The sequence below is a fragment of the Balaenoptera physalus genome (genome assembly GCF_965194825.1).
Source record: "Balaenoptera physalus genome assembly, chromosome: 14".
Taxonomy (NCBI): Eukaryota; Metazoa; Chordata; class Mammalia; order Artiodactyla; family Balaenopteridae; genus Balaenoptera; species Balaenoptera physalus.
In genome coordinates, this window is record NC_138893.1 from 59,799,351 (window position 1) to 59,822,733 (window position 23,383).

The 23,383-nt window shown below is 39.9% G+C and overlaps 1 protein-coding gene across 12 annotated transcripts in view; it reads left to right on the top strand.

The window, feature by feature from the left end:
• Nucleotides 1–23,383, top strand: part of PANK1 (pantothenate kinase 1) — a 110,937-nt gene that overhangs the window by 6,366 nt on the left and 81,188 nt on the right. For 3 of the 12 annotated variants that reach the window (XM_082423747.1, XM_082423757.1, XM_082423755.1), the window contains one exon: nt 6,793–6,848. The exons of 8 other annotated variants lie outside the window; for them this stretch is intronic. In XM_082423747.1, coding sequence (XP_082279873.1) covers nt 6,793–6,848 — 56 coding nt within the window. Of the gene's footprint in view, nt 1–6,792; nt 6,849–23,383 lie in introns of those variants that run through there. One more of the 12 variants, XM_082423748.1, reaches the window with a different exon arrangement.

The window sequence follows — 23,383 nt, forward strand, 5'->3', positions numbered from 1 at the left end:
TTCCAAATAATTCCCTTGAAGTGAACATTAGCATAAGATGAAAAAATTGTTAAGTTACATCAAGCCGATGGTCACAGCCTCTACTGGTGGTAATAGCTAACTTTTTATGTGCCGAATACTATTCTAAGCACTTTACACTCATTCAATCCTACATACCCTATATTTTGTTATTAGTATCCCGCATTTAACTGAGGAGAAAACTGAGACATGGCACTATTGAGGAATAGTAAAGGTATCTGCTACATGGAGGTGTTAGGTTTAGTTCAGGTAATGTTTGTAAAGTACTTATAAAAGTGGCTGGCACATGTTAAATAATAATTTGTTGTATAAACCGTAAACAGTGGAATTGGAATTGGAACCTGGGTAGTTTGGCTGTAGAGTCTGTGCAGTTAACCACTGCATTCTACTGCCTCTTAAAGTTTGGACTGAACACCCTTGGAATTCTATTGAAAAGACTGAGTGCCTAGCTCCTGCTGCAAAGCCACCTTCAAACGCAGGACTAACATAGTTTTTCAACCCCAAAACTCGGTATGTATTGATTACAAAGGTTTGAATGAAAGGTTCAATGAACATTTATCGAGCACCCATTACGCAGCAGGTATCTCTACCCTTAAGACGTCTTCAGTTTAGAGCAAGCCTTTCTCAGTCTGAGATTTCAAGAGTTAATCCCTAATTCCCTAAGGCACCCACTGTATGTAATGCATTAATTTCACTCCTGTGTCTCTGGAACGGTATTACTTCTGTACCATCCTGAGAAAATTGAAAAAATAGTCACACAAATAATTCTTTTATGTCCTGTGGTTTATGTGGGGAACTCCATGCACAGTTTCAAAACAGTATGACAAATGTTATGGTAGAAGTGTACAAGGAGTAGTAGCTGCAGAATGAGTATGATTTAAGAGTGACACCTCTGAAGTTAGGCAGATTTGAGTTTGAGTATAAGCTCAGCCACTTACAGGAAGTGACCTCAGGAAGGATAGTTAACTTCTTAAAGTCCCATAAAGGTGTGAGGATTAAAATAGCATTTGTGAGTTATTTAGTAAAGTCCTGACACATCGTGTGTTTCATCACGGTGGTTATTTTTATTAAGTCTGCTTATTAAGTCACTGGAATGCAAGCTCATGAATGTCTGTCTAGGACCACTATAGCCCTGACACCTAGAACAGTGCCTTGCATATAACAGCCATTGAATAAATATTTTTTGTATTTAATAAATGGCATCCAGCAAGGAAGATCTCATAAAGTGGCATGTAGGCTAAAATGAATGAATGGGATTTGCCAGTGAATTGCAGAGGGAAGCCCTTCCCGGCAATGAAAACATATGAGGGAATGAGAAAAAAAGACAAGAGCACACAAAAGTTTACAAAAACTGCAAGTACATAGTTCAGTAAAACTGTGAGTATAGCGAAAGTGGATAATGTCAGGAGATGAAAAAAGTAGGTGGGACCTAGAGCCTGAAGAGCCCTGTATAACTGCTAAAAAGAGTTAGAACTACTAAAGTTTATAGGGCATAGGAGGCTGTGCCCAGCAGAGACATGGAGGGAAGAGTGGAGGAAGAGAAGCAGCAGGAAGAATTAGGTCTATAATACCTCAGTCTCATGATTTGGGAGTCAAGATATGAAGGGACAAGACATAGAAGTTTATTATTTATAGGTGCAAAGGTAACCAGCAGAGGCAGAAAAATAACCATAATTCTCTTGGCTAAATGCTTCTCTGTCATTGTAGGAAGTAAATAGATAATATCTATAATTGATACATGAAGAAATAACATTAGGAGCATGCTATATTCAAAGATATGTCAAAAGAACCAAAAGTAAATTATAAGGGTGATTGCTTCTGGGAAGCAGAGCTGGAGCTGGGGGCAGGGGAAGTTTTTCGTTATAAACTCTTTTTAAATATGTAGTAAACATTTTCTAATGTAATGTGTCAGAGCAAAGACACATTTCTTTATTAAGCACTTACTCTGTGCCAGCTGTAAGACCCCATCATCTTAGTGAAGGAGGCTCCCCACTCCTGAGTCTGCAGAGGTTGCATCATTTGCCATCTTTCTAAAACATGCTAAACTACTGTGTGCCTGAGAGCTTCTGCACTTTGTTCCCTCTATCTGTTCCTTCCAAATGTGTCTGCATGACTAAGTCCTCCTCATTATTCAGTGTTACCCTCCCCAAAGAGGCTGTCTTTGCCCACCCTCCCTGTAGTTGCTCCCTTCACCCTCCAGCCAGTCACTTTCTATCCAACTGGCCTCTTTTACTTTCTTCATGACACTTAGAGTAACTGAAATTACCTTATTTATCTGTTTACACTATGTCTTCCCCCACCACAGTGCAAGCTTATGAGACAGAGACCTCATCCATCTTGTTTACTATGTCCCTAGTACCTAGGACAGTGCCTGGCACATAGTAGGTGCTCAATAAATATTCATTAGGTATTCAATAAAATTTTATTAATTGGATGTATAGATGAATTAGAACTGTGCATTTTCCTATATGCCATCTCATTTAGTCTTAAGACCCTAATACTTCTCCAGTATAAATATATACATGTAAATATATATACACACACACATACACCAGAGATGGGTTTCCCAGTCCAGACTCTTCCAAGTGGCAAAACTGTGGCTTCTCTTTCTTCTTCATTTTCAATGTCCTCTGGTGGTGAAGGATTTTGAAAAGATGTTTTGTGTCCTGTTAACAAGGGTAAAATTTAACAGACAGCAGTTCACGTGGGAGGCTACCAAAGTCGTAGGACACAGGTGGACATCCTTCACCTGGATGAGCTAAGAGGCCGAGTGCAGGTGCTGTGATGACCTGACAGTGATGACAGTAGCACCTGTGGCTCTTCTACACAGAGAGGCATGCGCACGTGAATGGTGGGGATGGGCTGCAGTCACTGGCCTCCCTTCCACATAGCTCTCCAGGGTTGGTCAGCAACCATCTCACATGAGCTCCCTCCTCTACTCTGCCCTTTTGTGGAAGTCAGTCAATTGAATATTAAATGTCTCTTTCTCTTTGAATCCCTGATCTAGCAATCTCAGTTGTCCACAAGTCAACATGTGTACGTGTAACTACACCGAAGTGTGGGGCAAGAAAGAAAAACACAGCACTAATATTTCAGGACCTTGTCTCACTGCAAATGTGAAAAACCACAACATTCTGTTACCAAAATGGAAATATTTAAAACCAAAATAGTACTATTTATACATCATATCTTGCATTGTTTTATAAATAGCACAAGGCGGTGCTAGTGGACCTCACATACATATTTTTTAACAACAATTATAGCCTTTCTGGTCAACTTTTCTATTCTAAAGACTTCTATTTCTGATGAGCTATTTCAAGATTCTAGCTTCCTCAAAAGGAGGAAGCAGGATCGTGCCAATATCATCTTTTTATTTTAGAAAATATTATCTTTATTATATGCTTTTCAGATTTTGATTACTAGGGAGAATAATGATGTCATGAATAGTTTGATTATTTTTTGGTTGAGGGAAGCCAATGAATTACTGTAATTAATTGATACATAATGAGACCAATTTTAGTAAATCCCTCAAAACATACAATCTTTGCTCTATGCCAACAGGGCCTTAGTGATATTGGGAGGGAAGAAGGAAAATGAGAAAGGGGAAAAAGAGGAAATGCATATTTGGATACTTTTTGTTTTCAGTCATCTAAAGGAATATTTCTGAGTCTTGAGTCACAGAGTTATAGAATATTAGAGACGTAAGGGGACCTGCAAATGATGTGGTTCAACTTTCACATTTTGTAGGGAAAAAAAGAAACCAAGGCCCTGAAAAGATAAGCACATACCCAAGCTCTCGTCATAGGTGAATGGCAGAGCCAGAATACGAATACATAGAACATAGAATATAACCAATACATAGAATATATAGAACATAACCAATTTTTAAAAAATAGATACACAAGAAAAAATATCAAGTTATAAATAGAGTATGATCGCATGTTAGCAACTTTGAGACTAGCACACATTTTTTAAAAATACATGAACTCTTCTTTAGCAATCAGAAAATGAGCGTTGTTTCTTTTTACTTCTGAACTCCTTTGCATTCCATTTCCCCCAGTTTTTCACCCTAATATAAGTCTTTTACCGTAATGTAGAAGTGTTTGTGCTGAAGAAGTCTTTCATTGATCACCTTATGATGTGTCTCAAGCAAAAGTACTGATATAGATTTTAATTTTTTTAGTTCCCTCTAAGGTAAAAAGAGTACTTCTGTAGTTATAATTATTATTGTTATACAAGTGGTTAAAACAATATAAATACATTAAATATTTTTTATAATTGCCAAACACATAAGTAGAAATTTTCAGGGATAAACCGCTTATTGAAATTAATGGGGATTTATTTTTCCATTAGTTCAGGTACTCATGGAAGAATATTAATTATGTCTAAAATGGGACAGAGTACCACTTCTATTCTATTGATGTTTTTCACAATAATAATATAAGAATAGAAAATTTAATTATGGCAATGTCACCCAATTCTTTGAAATTCTGTCAAATTAGATGTCAAAAATAATAGAGTGATTTATTATCCAGAATTACTTAAAAGATTTATCAGCTAATAATTCAATTAGGTCCTCTTTTTAGTTTTGTTGAAAACTATGAATTAGAAGCCATCTGACTTATAAAGGGTTTAATTAGACAGACATTAGAGTCTCAGTCTCTGAAACTGTACCAAAAAGGCTTTGTCACAGATTATTAAGTGACTATTAATTATACCTTTTATTCTTTCACCCAGCAGCACTTCATTTAAGTTTTTACTCAGTAAAAATTGGAGATATTTATTTCAGTATCTGTGGTAGTACAGTATTTTTTACAAACTTTTATCACATTTTTTAAATATAGTTATGTCAAAACTTAAAGCTTTCTTTCATTGAATACATGGAAAGTGCTCCTATCCTGTGGTCAACCAGACGACAAATGACAAAGCCATATGACCTAATTGACAAAGCCAGTCCTCATGTGCAAGCTAATCACTAAAATCTGACTTATTTTCTGTCAAAAAAAGTCTTATTTTATTTTTCAGTTCAGATGTGTTAATATTTCTTTTAAGGAATCGTATCAAAAACACTGAGAAGTAAGTTACAGAATCCATGTTGTACAATATATTTCTAAAAGTAATAAAGATTAAAATGATATAACTCTCATATAATTAATTTTACATTAGTTAATTGAAACAAAGTAATACATTTTTCATTACTTAATTTGCAGTAATACAATGTAGTATCCAGCTAAGAGTAGAAGTTATGTATGAATCAAGACCTATGAGAGCAGGTATGATATTCTTTAGGAAATGTACAATACATGATTCGAAATCTGAGATGCTTAATAAAAGTATACACTGTTTATATTAATCAGGGTAATTAAAGCTAGCTGCTGTAAAAAAAATAAAATAACTCCACACTGCTTTTTTTCTTAATTTTTTTTTTAATAAATTTATTTATTTTATTTTTGGTTGCTGCTCGCAGGCTTTCTCTAGTTGCGGCGAGCGGGAGCTACCCTTCACTGCGGTGCACAGGCTTCTCATTGCGGTGGCTTCTCTTGTTGCGGAGCACGGGCTCTAGGCGCACGGGCTTCAGTAGTTATGGCACGTGGGCTCGGTAGTTGTGGCCGCGTGCTCTAGAGTGCAGGCTCAGTAGTTGTGGCGCACGGGCTTAGTTGCTCTGTGGCATGTGGGATCTTCCTGGACCAGGGCTCGAACCCGTGTCCCCTGCACTGGCAGGCGGATTCTTAACCACTGCACCACCAGGGAAGCCCCACACTGTTTTATTTATCATTCATTTCATAGCCCCAGTGAGAGTAGGGTGACTCTGGGGCAGCTGTCTTCAAAACAGCGGCTTGGTTCCTTTCATCTGGTAATCTGCAATATTGACCTCCATGGGCCCAGCAGAAGGGAAAGAGAGAGCTTGAACAGTGGTGCTGGGGGAGTTTATAACTAGGCCTGGAAAGTGGTGTCCATTACTTCTGCTCATGTTCCTGTGATAGGAACCCAGGCATGTGGCCTCAATCTAACTGCAGGGGAGAAAGGGAAATGTGGTTTTCCTGCACACTCAGGAAGAAGAAGCCCAGCTGATGAGCACATAGCCCATCCCTGTCACATAGCTAATAACTAATTGGTCCAGCAGCTAGCAAATTCACGTGCTGTTATTAGGAGATAGTAAAAAGTAAATAATTCAGAAGATGAAATAAAATGGGAATGTACTATAATCGGAATAAATATCTCATGATCTAGATTTGATAAAATAGGGTTTAGCTCCCTATTGGATTATATACAACTAATCTGAGAAAAATCTTGTAAAAATCTTACCTGTGGGTGTTAATCAATGTATCTTTAAAAAGTTGGTATTCCTAAAAAAATCCAGTTACACTGAAAAATAATCGCCATCGCTACCACCACGGTTCATAGGCTATTTGAAGGTGCTTTTCTTTCTAGCTAATGACAAGTGCCAGGATGAGTATTTTTTAAATATCTGAAAAGAATTGCTTTCCTTTAAAAAATTTTTTAAGCTGTGTTTGCTTTGCTCTCATAGAATTTTCAAGGGCATTGCATTCTTTGATTGTAGTCCAAAAAGGGCAGAAGTACAGTCACCCCCACTACCCATTCTGATTTAATTCAGAATATCCCAACATCAGCCAAAATACCCTGGTTCTAAAGCAACATTTTGCTCTTACCAGAAGTATGTATAAGGAAGACAGGCATTGGGCAGTTTTTTTACGTGCTTTGATTAATTATTCAAGGAGGCTTCCCCAGTCATTTGAATTGTCCCTTTCGTAGGTAACCAGGAGATTTTTACTTCTTGGGACAATGCACCGTAAGAAGATTCCAGATAAGTGAGTGTATGCCTTTCTTTTCTAAAGTAGGAGAATGGACCATAGTAAAGGGAGAGGTGGGAACATAGAATGTATGCTCAAGACAGAGGAAAGAGTATGTTTAAGTTGGGGGAAAAATAAATAGGGCTTTATGGTCAAGTAGACGGGTCAATTCCAGGCTCTGTCACTTAGAAGTTTGTGACACTGGGCAAGGTCAGCGGACCTTTCTGAGTCTGATGCTTCTTTCTTTCTTTTTTTTTTTCTTATTGGAGTATAGTTGCTTTACAATGTTGTGTTAGTTACTGCTGTACAGCGAAGTGAATCAGCTATATGTATACCTAAACCCCCTCCCTCCCACTCCTCCCCCCATTCCACCCATCTAGGTCATCAAATGCCAGCTTCTCTTGGGTACAGAAGGTACCAATAAATGGTAGTTATTATTACAATCTTACAGGAGAGACCAATGTAGAAAAATAACATGAGCATGGCCTAGATAACAAATATGATCTTTTCCTCTCCTGAGGGAGAGAATCCTCATTGGATTTTATACATTTCTCATATTTATTTACTAGATTTTAAACACTTCTGGGTTTACAGGAACTGTGCTTTACTCATTTTTGTAAACTCCTCAGTCCTAAGGACTGCTCTTGCACCTAATGGAAAAAGACGAAAGACTTGGGACTGAATCAACAATCTTCAGTTCATATTAGATGTTCGATGAAGATCTGAACAAATATGATAAGAGGATGATAAGAATGAGGGAGAAAAGCTGGCTCTCCAAAAAGAACTCATAAAATAACACATGATGTAGGGCCCAAACCACAAACGCTTAAAAGGCATTCAAAATTCTAATGAATTCTTTCTAAGTTGAAGGAAATATTTTAGTAGAATGTCTAAAACACGTTTTTAATTCTGAACTTGATTAACAATAATTCTGAGTCACAGTTGGGATGTACCATTTGTGGAACTGTTAAAAAAAAAACAAAACCATTCAAATGAGTGGATATTTAGGGGATATTTGTAGGAGTGTTTGGGACAGATCCAAAATGGGTTGTTTTATTTCATTTGTTCTGATTACTTGTGGGGCAATAAGTAACGAGGCAGATTAAATACCAAACAGATCATTTGGAACAAAAAGAAACATCTATATTCAATGACTATAAATTTAGCCTATCCAGCCTCTTCTTGCCACATCTTCACACTATCCAGCATGGGGCTCAACTACTGGCTGTGTCAGTCAAACAGCCAAGAGTATCAGGTTCCTTTGCTAAAAGTATTCCAACTCACATCATCTTGGCAGACAATACCAAAAAAATTTCTTTGTCCAATAAAGTGACCAAATTTTAGGAGACTGAATAGAAACAGAAAAGCAAGTTACTAATTGAGCTTTTCTGAAATGTTACCATCAAGTGTCTAGATGTGATCTGGGTTTTGTTTGTTTGTTTGTTTGTTTGTTTTTCTATTCATTCTAAGCAGCACTCATGGGGCCTTTCATTGGAGGTGTCATGTCTTTCATTGACAATAAGCTGTTTTATTCTGTTGTTTTTTGAATATTTCCTCTTCTTCGTTCCCTCCATTCTTTCCTTCTGGGACTGCTCTTTGTTTTTCTTCAAATGTTTGGTGATTTCTCGGTTGTCCTTCTGTTTGCATTTTCAGTTGTCTCTTAGCCTTGCCTGTATGTCTGAGTGCGTATCTGTTCAATGTTTCTGCTTCCTGTGGTTATAGGGGAGAGGCAGGACATACTACCAGACTGAGCGGATCAGTAGCTCGTCTTCTGGGCACGGGAACTCCCACTTTCTTTTGGGGTATGCACACCTCTTGGTTACTATCCTGCTTATAATGCCCTGGGGGTCCCATTGGAATTGCCTTTGCTGTTTGCTGCGTAGCACAGGTGGAAGGAGAAGAGGAACTGCCTGATTGTCCCCACTGCTGTAATGCTACCCAAATCACACTGAATGTTGGTTTGGTACTGCCTCCCGTCCCTGTATGCGCTTTCCCCAAGCTTGGAGCAGTACTGAAGCCTGACTCACAACTTACAGGTGCCCTCTTCTTTAGTGTTGGGCAGTGGGTCCCTCCTTCAGTGTTATCCCAGTTCTACTTTCTGTCTTTCAGCAGTTTCTGCAGAATTTTTGGTCCATTTAGAGCAATTCATCTTGTAAGTCAACATGATCTTCAAATATCTATATATCTACAGATATATATATATATATCCTTTAGGTTAGTTTTAGGGTTTAGATCAGGAGAGGAAGGCTGGTTGAACATGTGTTTGTTTATATTGCCATATTGATCCAATATCTCTGTAGAAGTTTTCTGACATTTTTTGTTTTTTTTTTTAAACAACAGCTCCTGTTTATTTTTTTATTTTTATTTATTTATTTTATTTATGGCTGTGTTGGGTCTTCATTTCTGTGCGAGGGTTTTCTCTAGTTGCGGCAAGTGGGGACCACTCTTCATCGCGGTGCGCGGGCCTCTCACTATCGCGGCCTCTCTTGTTGCGGAGCACAGGCTCCAGACGCGCAGGCTCAGCAATTGTGGCTCACGGGCCCAGTTGTTCCGCGGCATGTGGGATCTTCCCAGACTAGGGCTCGAACCCATGTCCCCTGCATTGGCAGGCAGATTCTCAACCACTGCGCCACCAGGGAAGCCCGTTTTCTGACATTTTTGAGAGACATACTACTTTTCAAACAAAATCTCATGTAGAGGATCAACATATTAAACAGGTAAAAGCAAAACCGATCTAGTTGAAGTAGAGGAAGCAGCCCTGCATGTGAACTCATTGGTCTCCCTTTGGCTCTTCACTGCAGTTCCTGAGACCCTCCATGGAATCTTAGAGCTCTGCAGAACAGGTGCAAAACCACAGACAAGATTTATAGTCCAGGAATGCCTGGCCCATAATAGGTTCTTTTTTTTTTTTTTTTTTTAAATTTTTTTTTTTAAATTTATTTATTTATTTATTTATTTTTGGCTGTGTTGGGTCTTCGTTTCTGTGTGAGGGCTTTCTCCAGTTGCGGCGAGTGGGGGCCACTCTTCATCGTGGTGCGCAGGCCTCTCACTGTCGCGGCCTCTGCTGTTGCGGAACACAGGCTCCAGACGCACAGGCTCAGTAGCTGTGGCTCACGGGCCTAGCCGCTCCGTGGCATGTGGGATCTTCCCAGACCAGGGCTCGAACCCGTGTCCCCTGCATTGGCAGGCAGACTCTCAACCACTGCGCCACCAGGGAAGCCCCATAATAGGTTCTTAATGAATACTAGCTATCATTATGGATAAAGAAGATGTGCTGTGTGGATGGAATGGAATACTACTCAGCCATAAAAAAGAATGAAATGTTGCCATTTGTAACCACGTGGATGAGCCTAGAGGGTATTAGGTTAGTGAAATAAGTCAGACAGAGAAAGACAAATACTGTATGATATCACTTATATGTGGAATCTGAAAAATGAAACAAACTAGTGAATATAACAAAAAAGAAATAGACTCACATATATAAGGAACAAACTAGTGGTTACCAGTGAGGAGAGGGAAGGGGAGAGGGACAAGACAGGGGTAGGGGAGTAAGAGATACAAACTACTGTGTATAAAATAAATAAGCTACAAGGATATATTGTACAGCACAGGGAATATAGCCAATATTTTATAATAACTATAAATGGAGTATAATCTTTAAAAATTGTGAATCACTGTACTGTATACCTGAAACATATAATATTGTAAATCAACTTATACCTCAGTAAAAAAATGTCCCAAATTAATAGACCAAAAAAGAAAAAAAAAGTATTATTACTGTTAAAAACATTGCCCCTCTACCTTCCCTAGCCCAAGGCCTTCCATAGGTCCTCATACCAACTTCTGCCATTCATTCTGGCAGTCCCATCTTGAAGAGAAGGAAAAAACTTTTTTTAGAGAATCAACAGCAGTTGAGCACCTACTAAATATACCCAAGCACTGTCCCAGGCCCTCACATGTTAACCTGGCTTAACCCTTACAGTGATGCTATGAGGCAAGTGTTTGATCGCCAGGATATGGTGAAGAAATAGGAGCTCAGACAGACATAGCAGGAATGTACACAAATTCAAATGAGTAAGAAATGTCCAGTTATTTTATTTTCTTAAATTTAATTAAAACTAACTCCTGGGGCTTCCCTGGTGGCGCAGTGGTTGAGAGTCTGCCTGCTAATGCAGGGGACACGGGTTCGAGCCCTGGTCTGGGAGCATCCCACATGCCGCGGAGCAACTGGGCCCGTGTGCCACAACTACAGAACCTGTGCGTCTGGAGCCTGTGCTCCACAACAAGAGAGGCCGCGATAGTGAGAGGCCCACGCACCGCAATGAAGAGTGGCTCCCGCTCGCCACAACTAGAGAAAGCCCTTGCACAGAAACGAAGACCCAACACAGCCAAAAATAAATAAATAAATAATTAAATATTCACCTACAATTTAAAAAAAAAAACGAAAAACTAACTCCTAGCATAACTCCACTAGAATGGCAGGAAATGACATCTCAGCCATTCAGGGACCTGACTCGGGATTCTGGTTCTTGCCCAGTGTGCTAACGCATGGAGAGGGCCTGTCCTCTCTCTTCCAACTGCATGTATATCTGCTGGATGCCCATTTTCTGTACTAGAAAAGTTTCCTCTGGAGTGAGCCACTCCGTGGCTTCTGTGTGACTTGCGACGTCGAGGATCTTTGAGGGGTTGGGGCAGGTCAAGGTACACCTCACCTCACAGTCGTCCTCCCTGAGCACCAGCTTCCTCCTCTGGCCACTGCACCGAGGCTACTCAGATCTCAGGAATCCTCCCACCCACAGACCCCCGTTTTTAGTGACAGGTGTATTTGTCTTTTCCTTCTTGCTGCCCTCGAAGAGTCTCCCTTTCTCCTTCTAAGAATCCATAGGAGACTTCCCCGGTGGTGCAGTGGTTAATAAGACTCTGCGTTCCCAATGCCGGGGCCCAGGTTCGATCCCTGGTCAGGGAGCTTGATCTCATATGCATGCCGCAACTAAGAGTTGGCATGCCACAACTAAGGAGTCCTCGAGCCACAACTAAGGAGCCCACATGCCACAACTAAGACCCAACGCAACCAAATAAATAAATATTTTTTAAAAACAGAAAGAATGTGTAGAAGACTCTAGCAGAGTTTGAACTTTAACAAAACAAAAAGTGCTCCATGGAAATGTCTGCTTTCCTTGTGTAAAAAAAACCCCAAGGCAAGAAATACCATGAGCCTTTTGCTGAGAAAGGGAGTGGTGAGCACAGGATATGGAGAATATGAAAAATTGATTCTCAGTAAGTTTTCCTGCCTCAAAAATTAAGTCACTGATTGACAAAGCCCTGCAGAAGTAAGAGGCAGACCAACACCACCTGACCAGGACACGCATGGGTAGACCAAGCTCCAGTCGCTGCAGGGCAGGTGCTCCTGGGCTGGGGAGAGCAGCAGCTGCAGATTCTAGCTCAGAGTGGCCCTGTAACCACATTGATGGAGATCACGAGCGGATGAGATCCAGGGACTAGAGTCTTAGCAGAGTCTGCAGTCCGAGCCGAGAGCTGACTCACCTACAGGGACATTCCATCATCTTACACTAGACAAACAGTGTGTCCCAAGGACAGAATCTAAATTATTCTAATCTTAGAATTTCTGCATCTTTAGGCTTATGTAAAGGTTTGCTTGCCAGAAACAGAATGACAACACTATTAAAAAGCATTTAAATGGAACAAACCCAGGCACTTTCTCAGATTTTGGTACATGCGTCATGTAAGGGAGAGTTAAAAGGAAATGACTTTTTTACACATAAATGTGCTCACAGATTTTCGAATTATATCCCTTTGAACAATAATTTCATATTTTTAGATGGAAGACTTTTAATCCTTTTTCAAACAACCAAGAATTTAATTTTGTTCTAAATTAATTTACTTGCAATATGTTAAATGGCCAAGGAGTTAAATCACAGAGAAAACTGAACAACTTAATTTTGGATCTATCTTTATTTTTATGTATACAGTGGTATTTTTATATTGACCTCAACTGTCAAAAACACATTAAAAATAAAAAAGCAGGGATGTGGGAGGTGGTATAATTCCTCTGACAGCCAAAATCGTGGTTATAATGTTTATGTTTTCATAAGTGACACCCTTGGACCCACAATTTTTGTGTTTACCCCAGTTCACTTTTCCTTTACTAAACATTCTAGATGTGTTGTAAATTATGGAAAAAACAAACAGACAAAACAACAAAAGAAAACAAACAAGAAAATTGAAAGTTCAAAGAAAAACTCTCCTGAAGATACACCAGCCAAAGGCTACCACCGTTAACATTTTCATCGGTTTCTTTTGGGATGTTTTCCTATACATATGTTTCAGATTCCCACTATTGTTACTGTAACTTCCTTCTTTTACAGTCATTGTCAGCATTGCATTCTCTTTTTTTTACTTATTATTGTAAAATAAGTATTTCTCCCATTTAAAAAGTAGACTCTTCATAAGCCTTTTTAATGGCTAATAGTCTATCATATGGCTGCATTACAATTCACTTAACTAGAGGGATTGTCTTCCAGAAAATCCATTCCTCTGATTGCATACCTTGCTTCTCAAATGTGGCTAAATGCCAGGGGTTTCTGGATGCCACAGGATAAATACCTTCTTAAAGTAACCAATTTCCGACAAAATTGGAAGAGGAGATTCATTCTAGATAAACCCAGCCCAGACATTATGGAATAGAACAAGAAATGTATATGATTCTTAAGATAAAGCAGGAAAAGGATTTTTAAAATTAAATGAAATGTGGTAGAAGAGAAAATATTAACATTTGTGAAATGTCATTGCATCCTGCAATGTGATGGTCTTTTGTGATGCATACAATATTTTCAGTGTGATGGTCTTTTGTGATTCATACAGTATTTGTGTTTTTGCACCTGGCTTATTTCACTTAGCATAATGTCCTCAAGGTTCATCCATGTTGTAGCTTGTGATAGGATTTCCTTCCTTTTTATGGGTGGATAATAATATTCCTATAAACCAAATTTTTTTAATCTATTCATCCATTGATGTACATCTGTGTTGCTTCTACCTCTTGGTTATTGTGAATAGTGCTGTCATGAACATGGGTGTGAAAATATCTCTTTGAGACCCTGCATTCAACTTCTTTGGATATATACCCAAATATATATCCCCGTGGGATCGCTGGATCATATGATAGCTCTATTTTTAACATTTTGAGGAACCTCCATGTTATTTTCCATAGTGGTATAACCCATTTAAAAAGGAAGAAGGCACACAAAGAAACATCCTATTTGTAGAAGGTCATGTTGGACCAACATTCTTGATTCACAAGGGGCAGGAATTCACTTCCCCACGTCAAATGTCCCCATTCCTTTCCCTGACAAAGCCCTGATTTTTGTTCAAGTATCCACTCTTTCTTCAGAAGGCCCATTACTCAAAGAAATTTTACCTCATCCCCAGCTTTGGGAGTATATCTTGCTTACTCTAAACCGCTCATGGGAATCCCACAACCTTGCCATTGAATGGTTTAGGAACTCAGACTTCAGTCATTCACGGCACAGCTCTTTCTTGGGGAGTGTTATTGGCAGAGGAGTGGATATGTGACCTAAGTTGGCCCAGTCAGACTGAAGGGAAAAGTTTCTGTGGTACAATGGGTAAAAGGTCTTTTTCTCCTACAGAACATGAACAAAGAAATGTGTGTCCCTGTTTGTTCCTGTAAGCCATTTATTAACAGTGAGGACCCTGGTCTGGAGACAAAACTGATACACAAAGGAATACTGAACCAAGAGAATATCAAAGAAATGGAGTGCAGCCCTTATGACACTGGGCCTGGAGCCCTTTTGAGCTCTGGACTGCCTGTTAATAAATTTCTTCACAGTGTAAGCTAGTCTGAACTGGGTTTTCTGTTACTTGCAGCCCAAAGCATCCTACCTGATATAACTCTTCTCTGCTATTCAGGAACCTTTGGGGAAAAGTTTGAGAATCACCTATCCATCTTACAACTCTGAGGTCTAACTGCTCCATTTCCTCTTTACACGTTGGCTGGTCAGTGTAGTGTTCCCACCACCAACCTGGGGATGTCGCACCCCAGGACGTTTTAGAATCTAAGAGAAAGTTCCATTTTGTAGCTGAAGGAGAGATGAGGAAAGGGGATATCCCTCCTGCCAGGAGATGGCCTATGACTAGATCTAATCTAGAAGAGAGGTTGTACCCTGCTGGTGACTTTGAAGGGAATGGGGTGCAGGGCTACTGCTGACTCATACTGTGAATTAGAAAAAAAGTGCCCTTCCCAAGACACTTCACTTCCATATGATGGTAAACTGTCACAATATATTGATTGTGTTAGCACAAAATATTTTTCTCTCATTTGCCAGAAAGTTGTCATAATGAATATACAAATGTATGCTATCTAGGGTGTAAATAGTTCTCTCTTAGATCTGGCAACCATTGAGCATGGTACCATCTGGACAAAGAGCAGGGCATCCTCTTAGAGACAGAACACAGAATGCCGAGCAGATGAGAAAGCTGGTGGAGATGCACTTGCAGTCCATTGACTTGTAGTTCAGACATAATTTTGATAAGTAAACACCTTTAACAGGTGAACTGGGATAGATAAGGGTTGTTTTTTTTAATTTTTCATTTTAAAATAATTTCAGACTTATAAAAAGATGCAAGAAAAAGTCACCAAGAAACAAAAATCAGTTATCATATATCCTTCACCTAGTTTCCAAATGTACACAATTACGTAATGATAGTACAGTTATGAAAAACAGAAAATTTACTTGGATACCATACTATTAACTGATATATAGATCTTATTCAGATTTCCCTACTTGTCACACTAATGATTTTTTACGGTCCTTGATCCAATCCAGGATCACATATTGCATCTAGTTGTCATATTTTCTGTCTTCTTCAGGCTAAGACAGTTCCTCAGCTTTTCTTTGTCTTTCATGACATTGATACTTTTGGGGAATATTGGCCGGTTACTTTGTAGGATGTCCTTCAAGCTGGGTGTGTCTGAGGTCCTCATGATTAAATTTAGCTTATGCATTTTTGGAAAGAATACTACAGAAGTGATGCTGTGTCCTTCTCAGGGCGTCATTTCAGGAGTCATGTGATGTTGGTGTATCTCATTACTAGTGACGTTAACTTTGATTACTTGGTTACGGTGTTGTGAGCCTGATTTCGCCACTGTAAAGTTACTGTTGTTATTCTCTCTCTTTTTTTTTTAATTTTATTTTTGGCTGTGTCAGGTCTTCATTGCTGTGCGCAGGTTTTCCCTAGTTGCGGCAAGCAGGGGCTACTCTTCATTGCAGTGCGCGGGCTTCTCATTGCGGTGGCTTCTCTTGTGGAGCACGGGCTCTAGGCATGCGGGTGTCAGTAGTTGTGGCACGTGGGTTCAGTAGTTGTGGCTCACGGGCTCTAGAGCGCAGGCTCAGTAGTTGTGGCACATGGGCTTAGTTGCTCCAGGGAATGTGGGATCTTCCCAGACCAGGGCTCGAACCCGTGTCCCGTGCATTGGCAGGCGGATTCTCAATGACTGCGCCACCAGGGAAGCCCCTGTTATTCTCTTTATAATTAATAGGTATCTCGTGTGGAGATACTTTTAAAATATGCATATATCCTGTTTCTCATCAAACTTTGTACCACTAATTTGATGAGTCTTAACCTACAGCAATTATTACTGTGGTATTGGCCAAATGTGAGGCCAAGATTTGGGCTTTAGAATAAAATTGGAAAGAGTCTCCAGAAGTAGGTGAGGAGTATCTCGCAATCTGACAGGTAATAAAGAGCAGTTTGGAATCAGACAGATTCACATTCAAATATTGGCTCCACTGTGTATTAGCTGTATGGTTTTAAGCAGTCTACCTTATAGAGTTTTTATGATGGTTATAATGAACAGAAAGAACTTTGCACAGTCTCTGGCACACCATAACTTCTCAGTAAATTTTTAGCTATTATCATAATGATTTTGGTTATTGTAAGAATCTTCAATAAAAAGAAAACCCAAAGGTACTTTCTTGGCATAGTTCCTTATGCAGAAAGTGCCCTTTCTTTTTTCTTTCTTTCTTTCTTTTTTTTTTTTTTTTAATTTTTAGCCTTTTATTAAATCTCACTGGGAAGAAAATACTTCTGATGTACCAGTTAAATGAGCAAGAAACCACACTGAATATACACGCGCATGCGTGCGCGTGCATGCCATATGCCCAGCACTTTGGATGTAATGACAAAGGAGAGAGACTAGCTGAGATTAAAAGTATTATAAACATAATATCCAGGATTATTGAGCACTTTAGCAGATACTGCTGGGGATTTTTAAGCCAGGAGCCAATCTCCCATTCATAGTAGAACTCTGCTGTATGAGTTAGTGGAAATGTTATGGGTTAAAAAAATTTATTTCCCGAGTTCCCTTGCAGTCAGAGGTGGCTAATATGGCCAGTAAACAGAAGTCTGCTAGAGGTGACTTCAAGGAAAGCTGCTGAATTTTGATAAAAGAGACACAGCTGACATGTGCCTTTTAACCTTCATTCTCCCCCCTTCTTCCTGCCTGGAATTCAGAAGCAACGCTTGTAGATGCAACAGCCAGCTTGCAACCTAGGGGTAGAAAGCCACATACTAAAGATGGCAGGGCAGGAAGATTAAAGGAGCCTGGTTCCTTCTGCACCCAGTCTTCTCTTTTTATAAATGAGGAAACTGAAGCTCAGAGATGTTAAGCAAATTATCCATGGTTAGTTAGCTCTTAAGCAGTGCAGCTGAGATTCAAATCTATGTCTATATGACTCCAAAGGCATCTATTTTCTACTACAGTACAAAGCTTCCTGAACATATTCAGAACTCTTTCTCCCCACATTCACACAGTATGATGGACAAAGCAAAGTGTGATGGGCAAAACAAAGCGTCCAATGTCTGACGGCAGAGCCACAAATATTACTTCCTCGTTCTCTTCGTTGACTACCAGCAACCCCAGTCTGATAAGCAAACGTGACCAGCAGTTCTCTGACACTTCATCTTCTACTCATGCCGGTAAATAAGGCATCAAACCGTGATAAGCAACTCCTGATGAGTGTTACCAACAAGTAGTTGCCCACAGAGTACATCCAAAACATCATGGCCTAAGTCAGAGGTCACAAAGAAATGGTAGCTGTGTTTTGATTAGTCGGCTTGGATGCTTAATTAATTGCTTGAGCTAAGAAATATCCCATAATAATTGAGATTTCTTGCTGCTCTTACAAAACCGTTACCTGAATTCCTGGGTGGCACCATTTGACTGGAGCTGCCCCTACTCCAATACACCATTCTGTTCCATACTGCTTCTCTGATGCTAAGCCAGAGTATCTGTTTCCAATTATCATCAGGCTTGTTCTCTTCTTAATGTCGACTGAAAAAAAATGCACAACATGAGAATTGTGAGTTAAGTTTTATTTGGGGCAAAATGAAGACTGTAGCCTGGGAGACAGCCTCTCAGATAGCTCTGAGGAACTGCTCCAAAGAGGTAAGGGAAGAGGTCAGTATATATCTGTGATTTTGGTGAAGAGGGATACATGCAATCAAGCACACATTTTGGCAGAAGGTTATACTGCTGGTCACAGGAAGGTTGCTGCTCGTCACGAGGAGCAGATGTCTCCGGTAATGATTTTAGTGCTTTTCTAGATATGAGGAGATGCAAGAAATTGGGCTCATAAAATCTCCTGAAAATATCTAACTATGGGAAGACCTGTTCTGCCAGTTTTTCCCAAAGCACAGAGTACCTCATTCCTGATCTCCACGCTGAACTCCTTTCAGGGTAAGCAGGTCAACGACTGCAGTGGCTGGTGGCCTAATCCTTGCAGAGGCAGATGGCAAGTGACAAATTTTAGTTGGCATTATAATAAAAAAATGTTCTCTCTATTAAATATTTGATCTTTATCTAAAACAAAAATTGATAGATAGAGCTGTTCCTTATACCTGGCCCACTTAAGGCATTTCAGTTACTTACCAGGAGGCACAGAATTGAAACAACACTCAGACATGTGCTTTCTAAATCTGTTTTCAGATTAACACCCCTTCTAGCTCATTCACAGTAACCCCATTCCATGTGTGTTACTTTAGCAAGCCTTACCAGCAACTGTCTAAGTATTATCTTTCTCATCAGGATAGGATAGGTCAGATGATTTTTCGGAGACCTTGTTATGTAATTACTGTGTTGGTTAGCATTTTGACTGCTATTTTGTTGATTTGCCAAGTTGTTTTCTCTGAGTATCCTTTTTTGGAAAACAGGAACAGGTGAATAGGTAGACCAGTGGACCTTTGTTTCATCTAAATTGGTGACCTCACATCATTGCTTCTTCACTACCCTCTTCCTTAGCATTATAAAATGAGCTAATTATTATTGAACACTCTGTGTCAGGCACAGTGCTAAGGGATTCACATGCATTGATTTATTTATTCATCATAACAACACTGTGATATCTGTCAAAGGGTAAATTGTTTTTAAGTTGAATCATGACTCACATACAAATATAAAATAAACATACGTCTCTGGTTTTATTTAACATATCAATTAATGATATAATAACTAAGATGTTACAGCCAGTCCAAATGAGAATCCGAAGAGCAAATACATTAAACCATCAGGAATGCTTAAATGAACTTACTTTATTGGTGTAAAACTGACTTTTATCCATGGGACAGTAATCAGTTGCATACCAGTAGACACAATTTGCATTTCTATGAATAAGAATATTTGCATTACTCTGTTTTCTACAAATTACAGAGTTGTGAAATAACTCAAAGACAGTGAGATGCAGAGATAATCTGGATGAACAAACTAGATAAGACACCCACTAATCTTTTCTTATTCTCATTTCAGAGTATTTCACAATTTTTCCTGAGAAGTACGTCTGTTGTTATTCCTCTTTTCCAAAAAAGGAAATTGTAGCCAAAAGAGGTTAAGTAAATTTTCCAAGGTCTCATAACTAGTAAGTAGTGGAGTCGTGTTTGAACACAAGTCTTACTGAATCTGGCAAAAGTAATGCAGTTTATTAAATCATTTTTCCTCTTGGATTTATGATGCTTGAAAAGTTCAGTTCAAAGCAAGCAAGAATCAGAAAATGGAAGGCCACTGTTTCTTGCTTTCTTCTCTATAGATATTATAAACTGGTAGCCTGAATTCAGCAGAAGGAAATTTTTTTATACACAATGTTTAACTTTAAAAAATTTTAAAAGTGAGTTATGACCATTATCAGTTACCTATTGCTGAGCAACAAAATATAAAAAAAAAAATAGTGGCTTAAAACAACAATAAGAATCTATTATCTCAGTGTCTTAGCTGGGTGGTTCTATCTCATGGTCTCCTGTGAGGTTGCAGATGTAACGTTGGCTGGGGCTATATCATCTGAAGGCTTGACTAGGGACGGATGATTCACTTTCGGGGTGGCTTACTCACATGATCGGCATGATGGTGCTGACTGTTGATGGGAGATCTCAGTTATACCCCATGTAGGCCTCTTCACAGACTGCTTGACTGACCTCCCGCAGTGTGAGTAATCCCAGAGAAAGCAAGACAGTCTTTCATATGTTTTATGACCTAGCCTTGGAAGTAGGTCACATATCATCAATCCCGTCATATTTTATTGGTCACTCAGACCAGCCCTGACACAGTGATATACCTTGTGTAAGTGACTACACAAGGACATAAATACTATAGCCAGAAGATCATTGGAGATCATCTCAGGGACTATATCACATGAACATTTAACCATCACAAGACTTCACATAGGAATCTGGATTTCTGGCTGCTCTAGAAAGATCAGATCTGGCAACCCTGCATTCCCACATGACACTAATTAGTTGGAGTTGAATGGCTACCACTCACTTAGAAAGAATATGCACTTCCTGAATTCATCCTGGTTCCCATTCAACTCACTTATGTAACATACTCAGCTCTTGTGCCATATCATTGACTTTTTTTTTTGGTGGGTTTTTTTTATTTTTAAAATTAATTAATTATTTATTTATTTATTTTTGGCTGCGTTGGGTCTTCGTTTCTGTGCGAGGGCTTTCTCTAGTTGCGGCAAGCGGGGGCCACTCTTCATCGCGGTGCGCGGGCCCCTCACTATCGCGGCCTTTCTCGTTGCGGAGCACAGGCTCCAGACGCGCAGGCTCAATAATTGTGGCTCACGGGCCCAGTTGCTTGGCGGCATGTGGGATCTTCCCAGACCAGGGCTCGAACCCGTGTCCCCTGCATTGGCAGGCAGATTCTCAACCGCTGCGCCACCAGGGAAGCCCTCATTGACTTTTGACAAATGAAATGTGCGCAGAGTGATGCACCGCTCACAGACCTAACTCCTAAAACATGCATGTGATTGTCCGTGCTCTCTGTCCTCTTCCAGCTGCTGGCTGGATTTCCATGCTCAGAGCACCTTTGGGAATCATGCACTGAAGATGGTAGAGCCTCTGTTAGCCTCATCTCTGACTGCACGGTGCAGAGTTCCCTCTCTCCACACTCGCCCTCACCCCTACACAGGACTGTGGAGTGAGAAATGAATTTGATTGTGTTTGCTGTCTTAAGGTACTGTGATTGAGATTTTGAAGTTCTTTTTATGCAACTAGCAATAATACTATAACAAAAGCCACAAATGAGACCTTGAAGTGGGGTACTCCTAAAAATAAAAACCCCAGAACCTAAAATAAGTGGCACTGGCTTAGCATGCCAGTTGTGGGAAGAAAGAAAACTGATCCCAGAGGCAGAAAAGGTGGCAATCCATGCTGTGCATGGCAAAACACTTGGCAAAAATTCTCGCTTGAGAGGCAGGCCATATGCTTACAGACTGCTGGCTCCAAGAGAAGCAGTTGGAAGGAATCAAACTGTTAGTGCGTTTTGGCCGCAAGTGACTGGCAAGTTTTGGCAGTTTGCAGCAAGAAATGAAAGAACATAGGAAAATTACATAAATTGGGGGTCTTGAAGTAGACTACTTCTAGACCCCAAATAGCAGAAAATAAGAGTGAGAAAACTGTGAGCAACACAGGACTGCTCAGTCACCACCACTCTTGGCACAGCCACATCACACGTGTCTTTCCCTTTCAACCTGATGGCATCAAGGTGGCTGCCAGTAAGGAGAGGGAGGCATGAGGATAAGGGAACAAAGACATAAAGGATATTGAGAACTATGTCTAGGAAAGTGTTTGGGCTGTAGTTTGTGGCATAGGAACTGTCTAGAAGGAAATCAATGGGAAGCCTGTTAGGTTTCTGAGGAAATAGTAATTCCAAAGAAAACAGAAGTCTGGGACAAAGACTAGTCAAGGCAGGAAACAACAACCAGCTTTGGACTCCCAGGTTTCCATGAGAAGGAAGCCGACTCCAAAATCTGCATAGTCCCAGAGATAATTTACCCCCCATCACCCACTTCAGATATTGCCACAGAGGATAATGAACAACGAAGAGAATTCCTGAAGAGTGGAACCAGGGGTCACAGAAAAGTATGGACAAAACAATGCCTCTCATAGAGGAGAAACAGAGTCCAGTCGAAGACATTTCTCAATGCTTCCTGGTCAGGGAGATGTCACAGTGCCTGACCTACCGCTTTGGAGCACTGTCGGCTTTCTGTCTTTCATTTCTTCCCTTTCCATATGGGACACTGAAGTTCCTTGTCTCTGCTTACCATTGTATATTTGGGGATGAGAAAGGAGCAGGGGGCAGATGACTCCTCTTTTTAGTTTATAAATTACTCAACCAAAAAGAACCACATGTGAACCAGATAGAGCTGACTGAGCGTCACCCAGGGCTTTGAGCTGGATTCAGTGACTTCGGATATTGTTCTAGCGAGTGGGGTGGGGAGGAGTTTATTCTATAAGTGAGAGGAAGAATGAAATGGAAAGTTATTGACCAAAAGGGAAAATAATGGCAGAGACTGACCATGTGTTTTCCAAGGTCATTTGTTTTTCTTCCTAGGCGTTAATTTAAACTATATTTCTCAGGCTCTCCTGCAATTGGGGTGGGTGTGCGGAGGGGCACGTGACTGATTTCTGGCCAATGAGATGTGGACAAAGTTGGTATGCTGTTTCCAGTCTTGGTTCCTAAAATACCTCCACAATCCTCTCTGCTCTCTTTTGTCCCTCATCTGCTAGCTGATGTCAACATCTAGGGCAACACCAGTTTCCTAATTAACTGCACAGAGCAGACACCCCCAGCTGACAACATTGAACTCTTTGTGAACAACAAATACACTTATCGTATTAAGTCGCTGAGATTTTGGATTGATTTATTACAGAACCTAGTATTAAGTATGCTGACTAATAAAAATTCCACTGTACTAATTTAACATGCTAAATGTTATTATGACCAATGGGCAGCTTAAGGTTTATTCGGAGATTCCAGACCTTTTAAATACATTATTTCAGCTGTTGGATGACTGCAGACTAGCTGATCTGATAAATAAATTTTAATTTTCTGGGTGTTGCATTGATGACACAAATATACCCATCCATAATGGAATAATGAATGTCATATCTAAACATGCCTGAAGGGTGGACCAGAAACAGATGCCCAGGGAAGTGGTTAAAACTATTTTCAGGTATGGTACTAG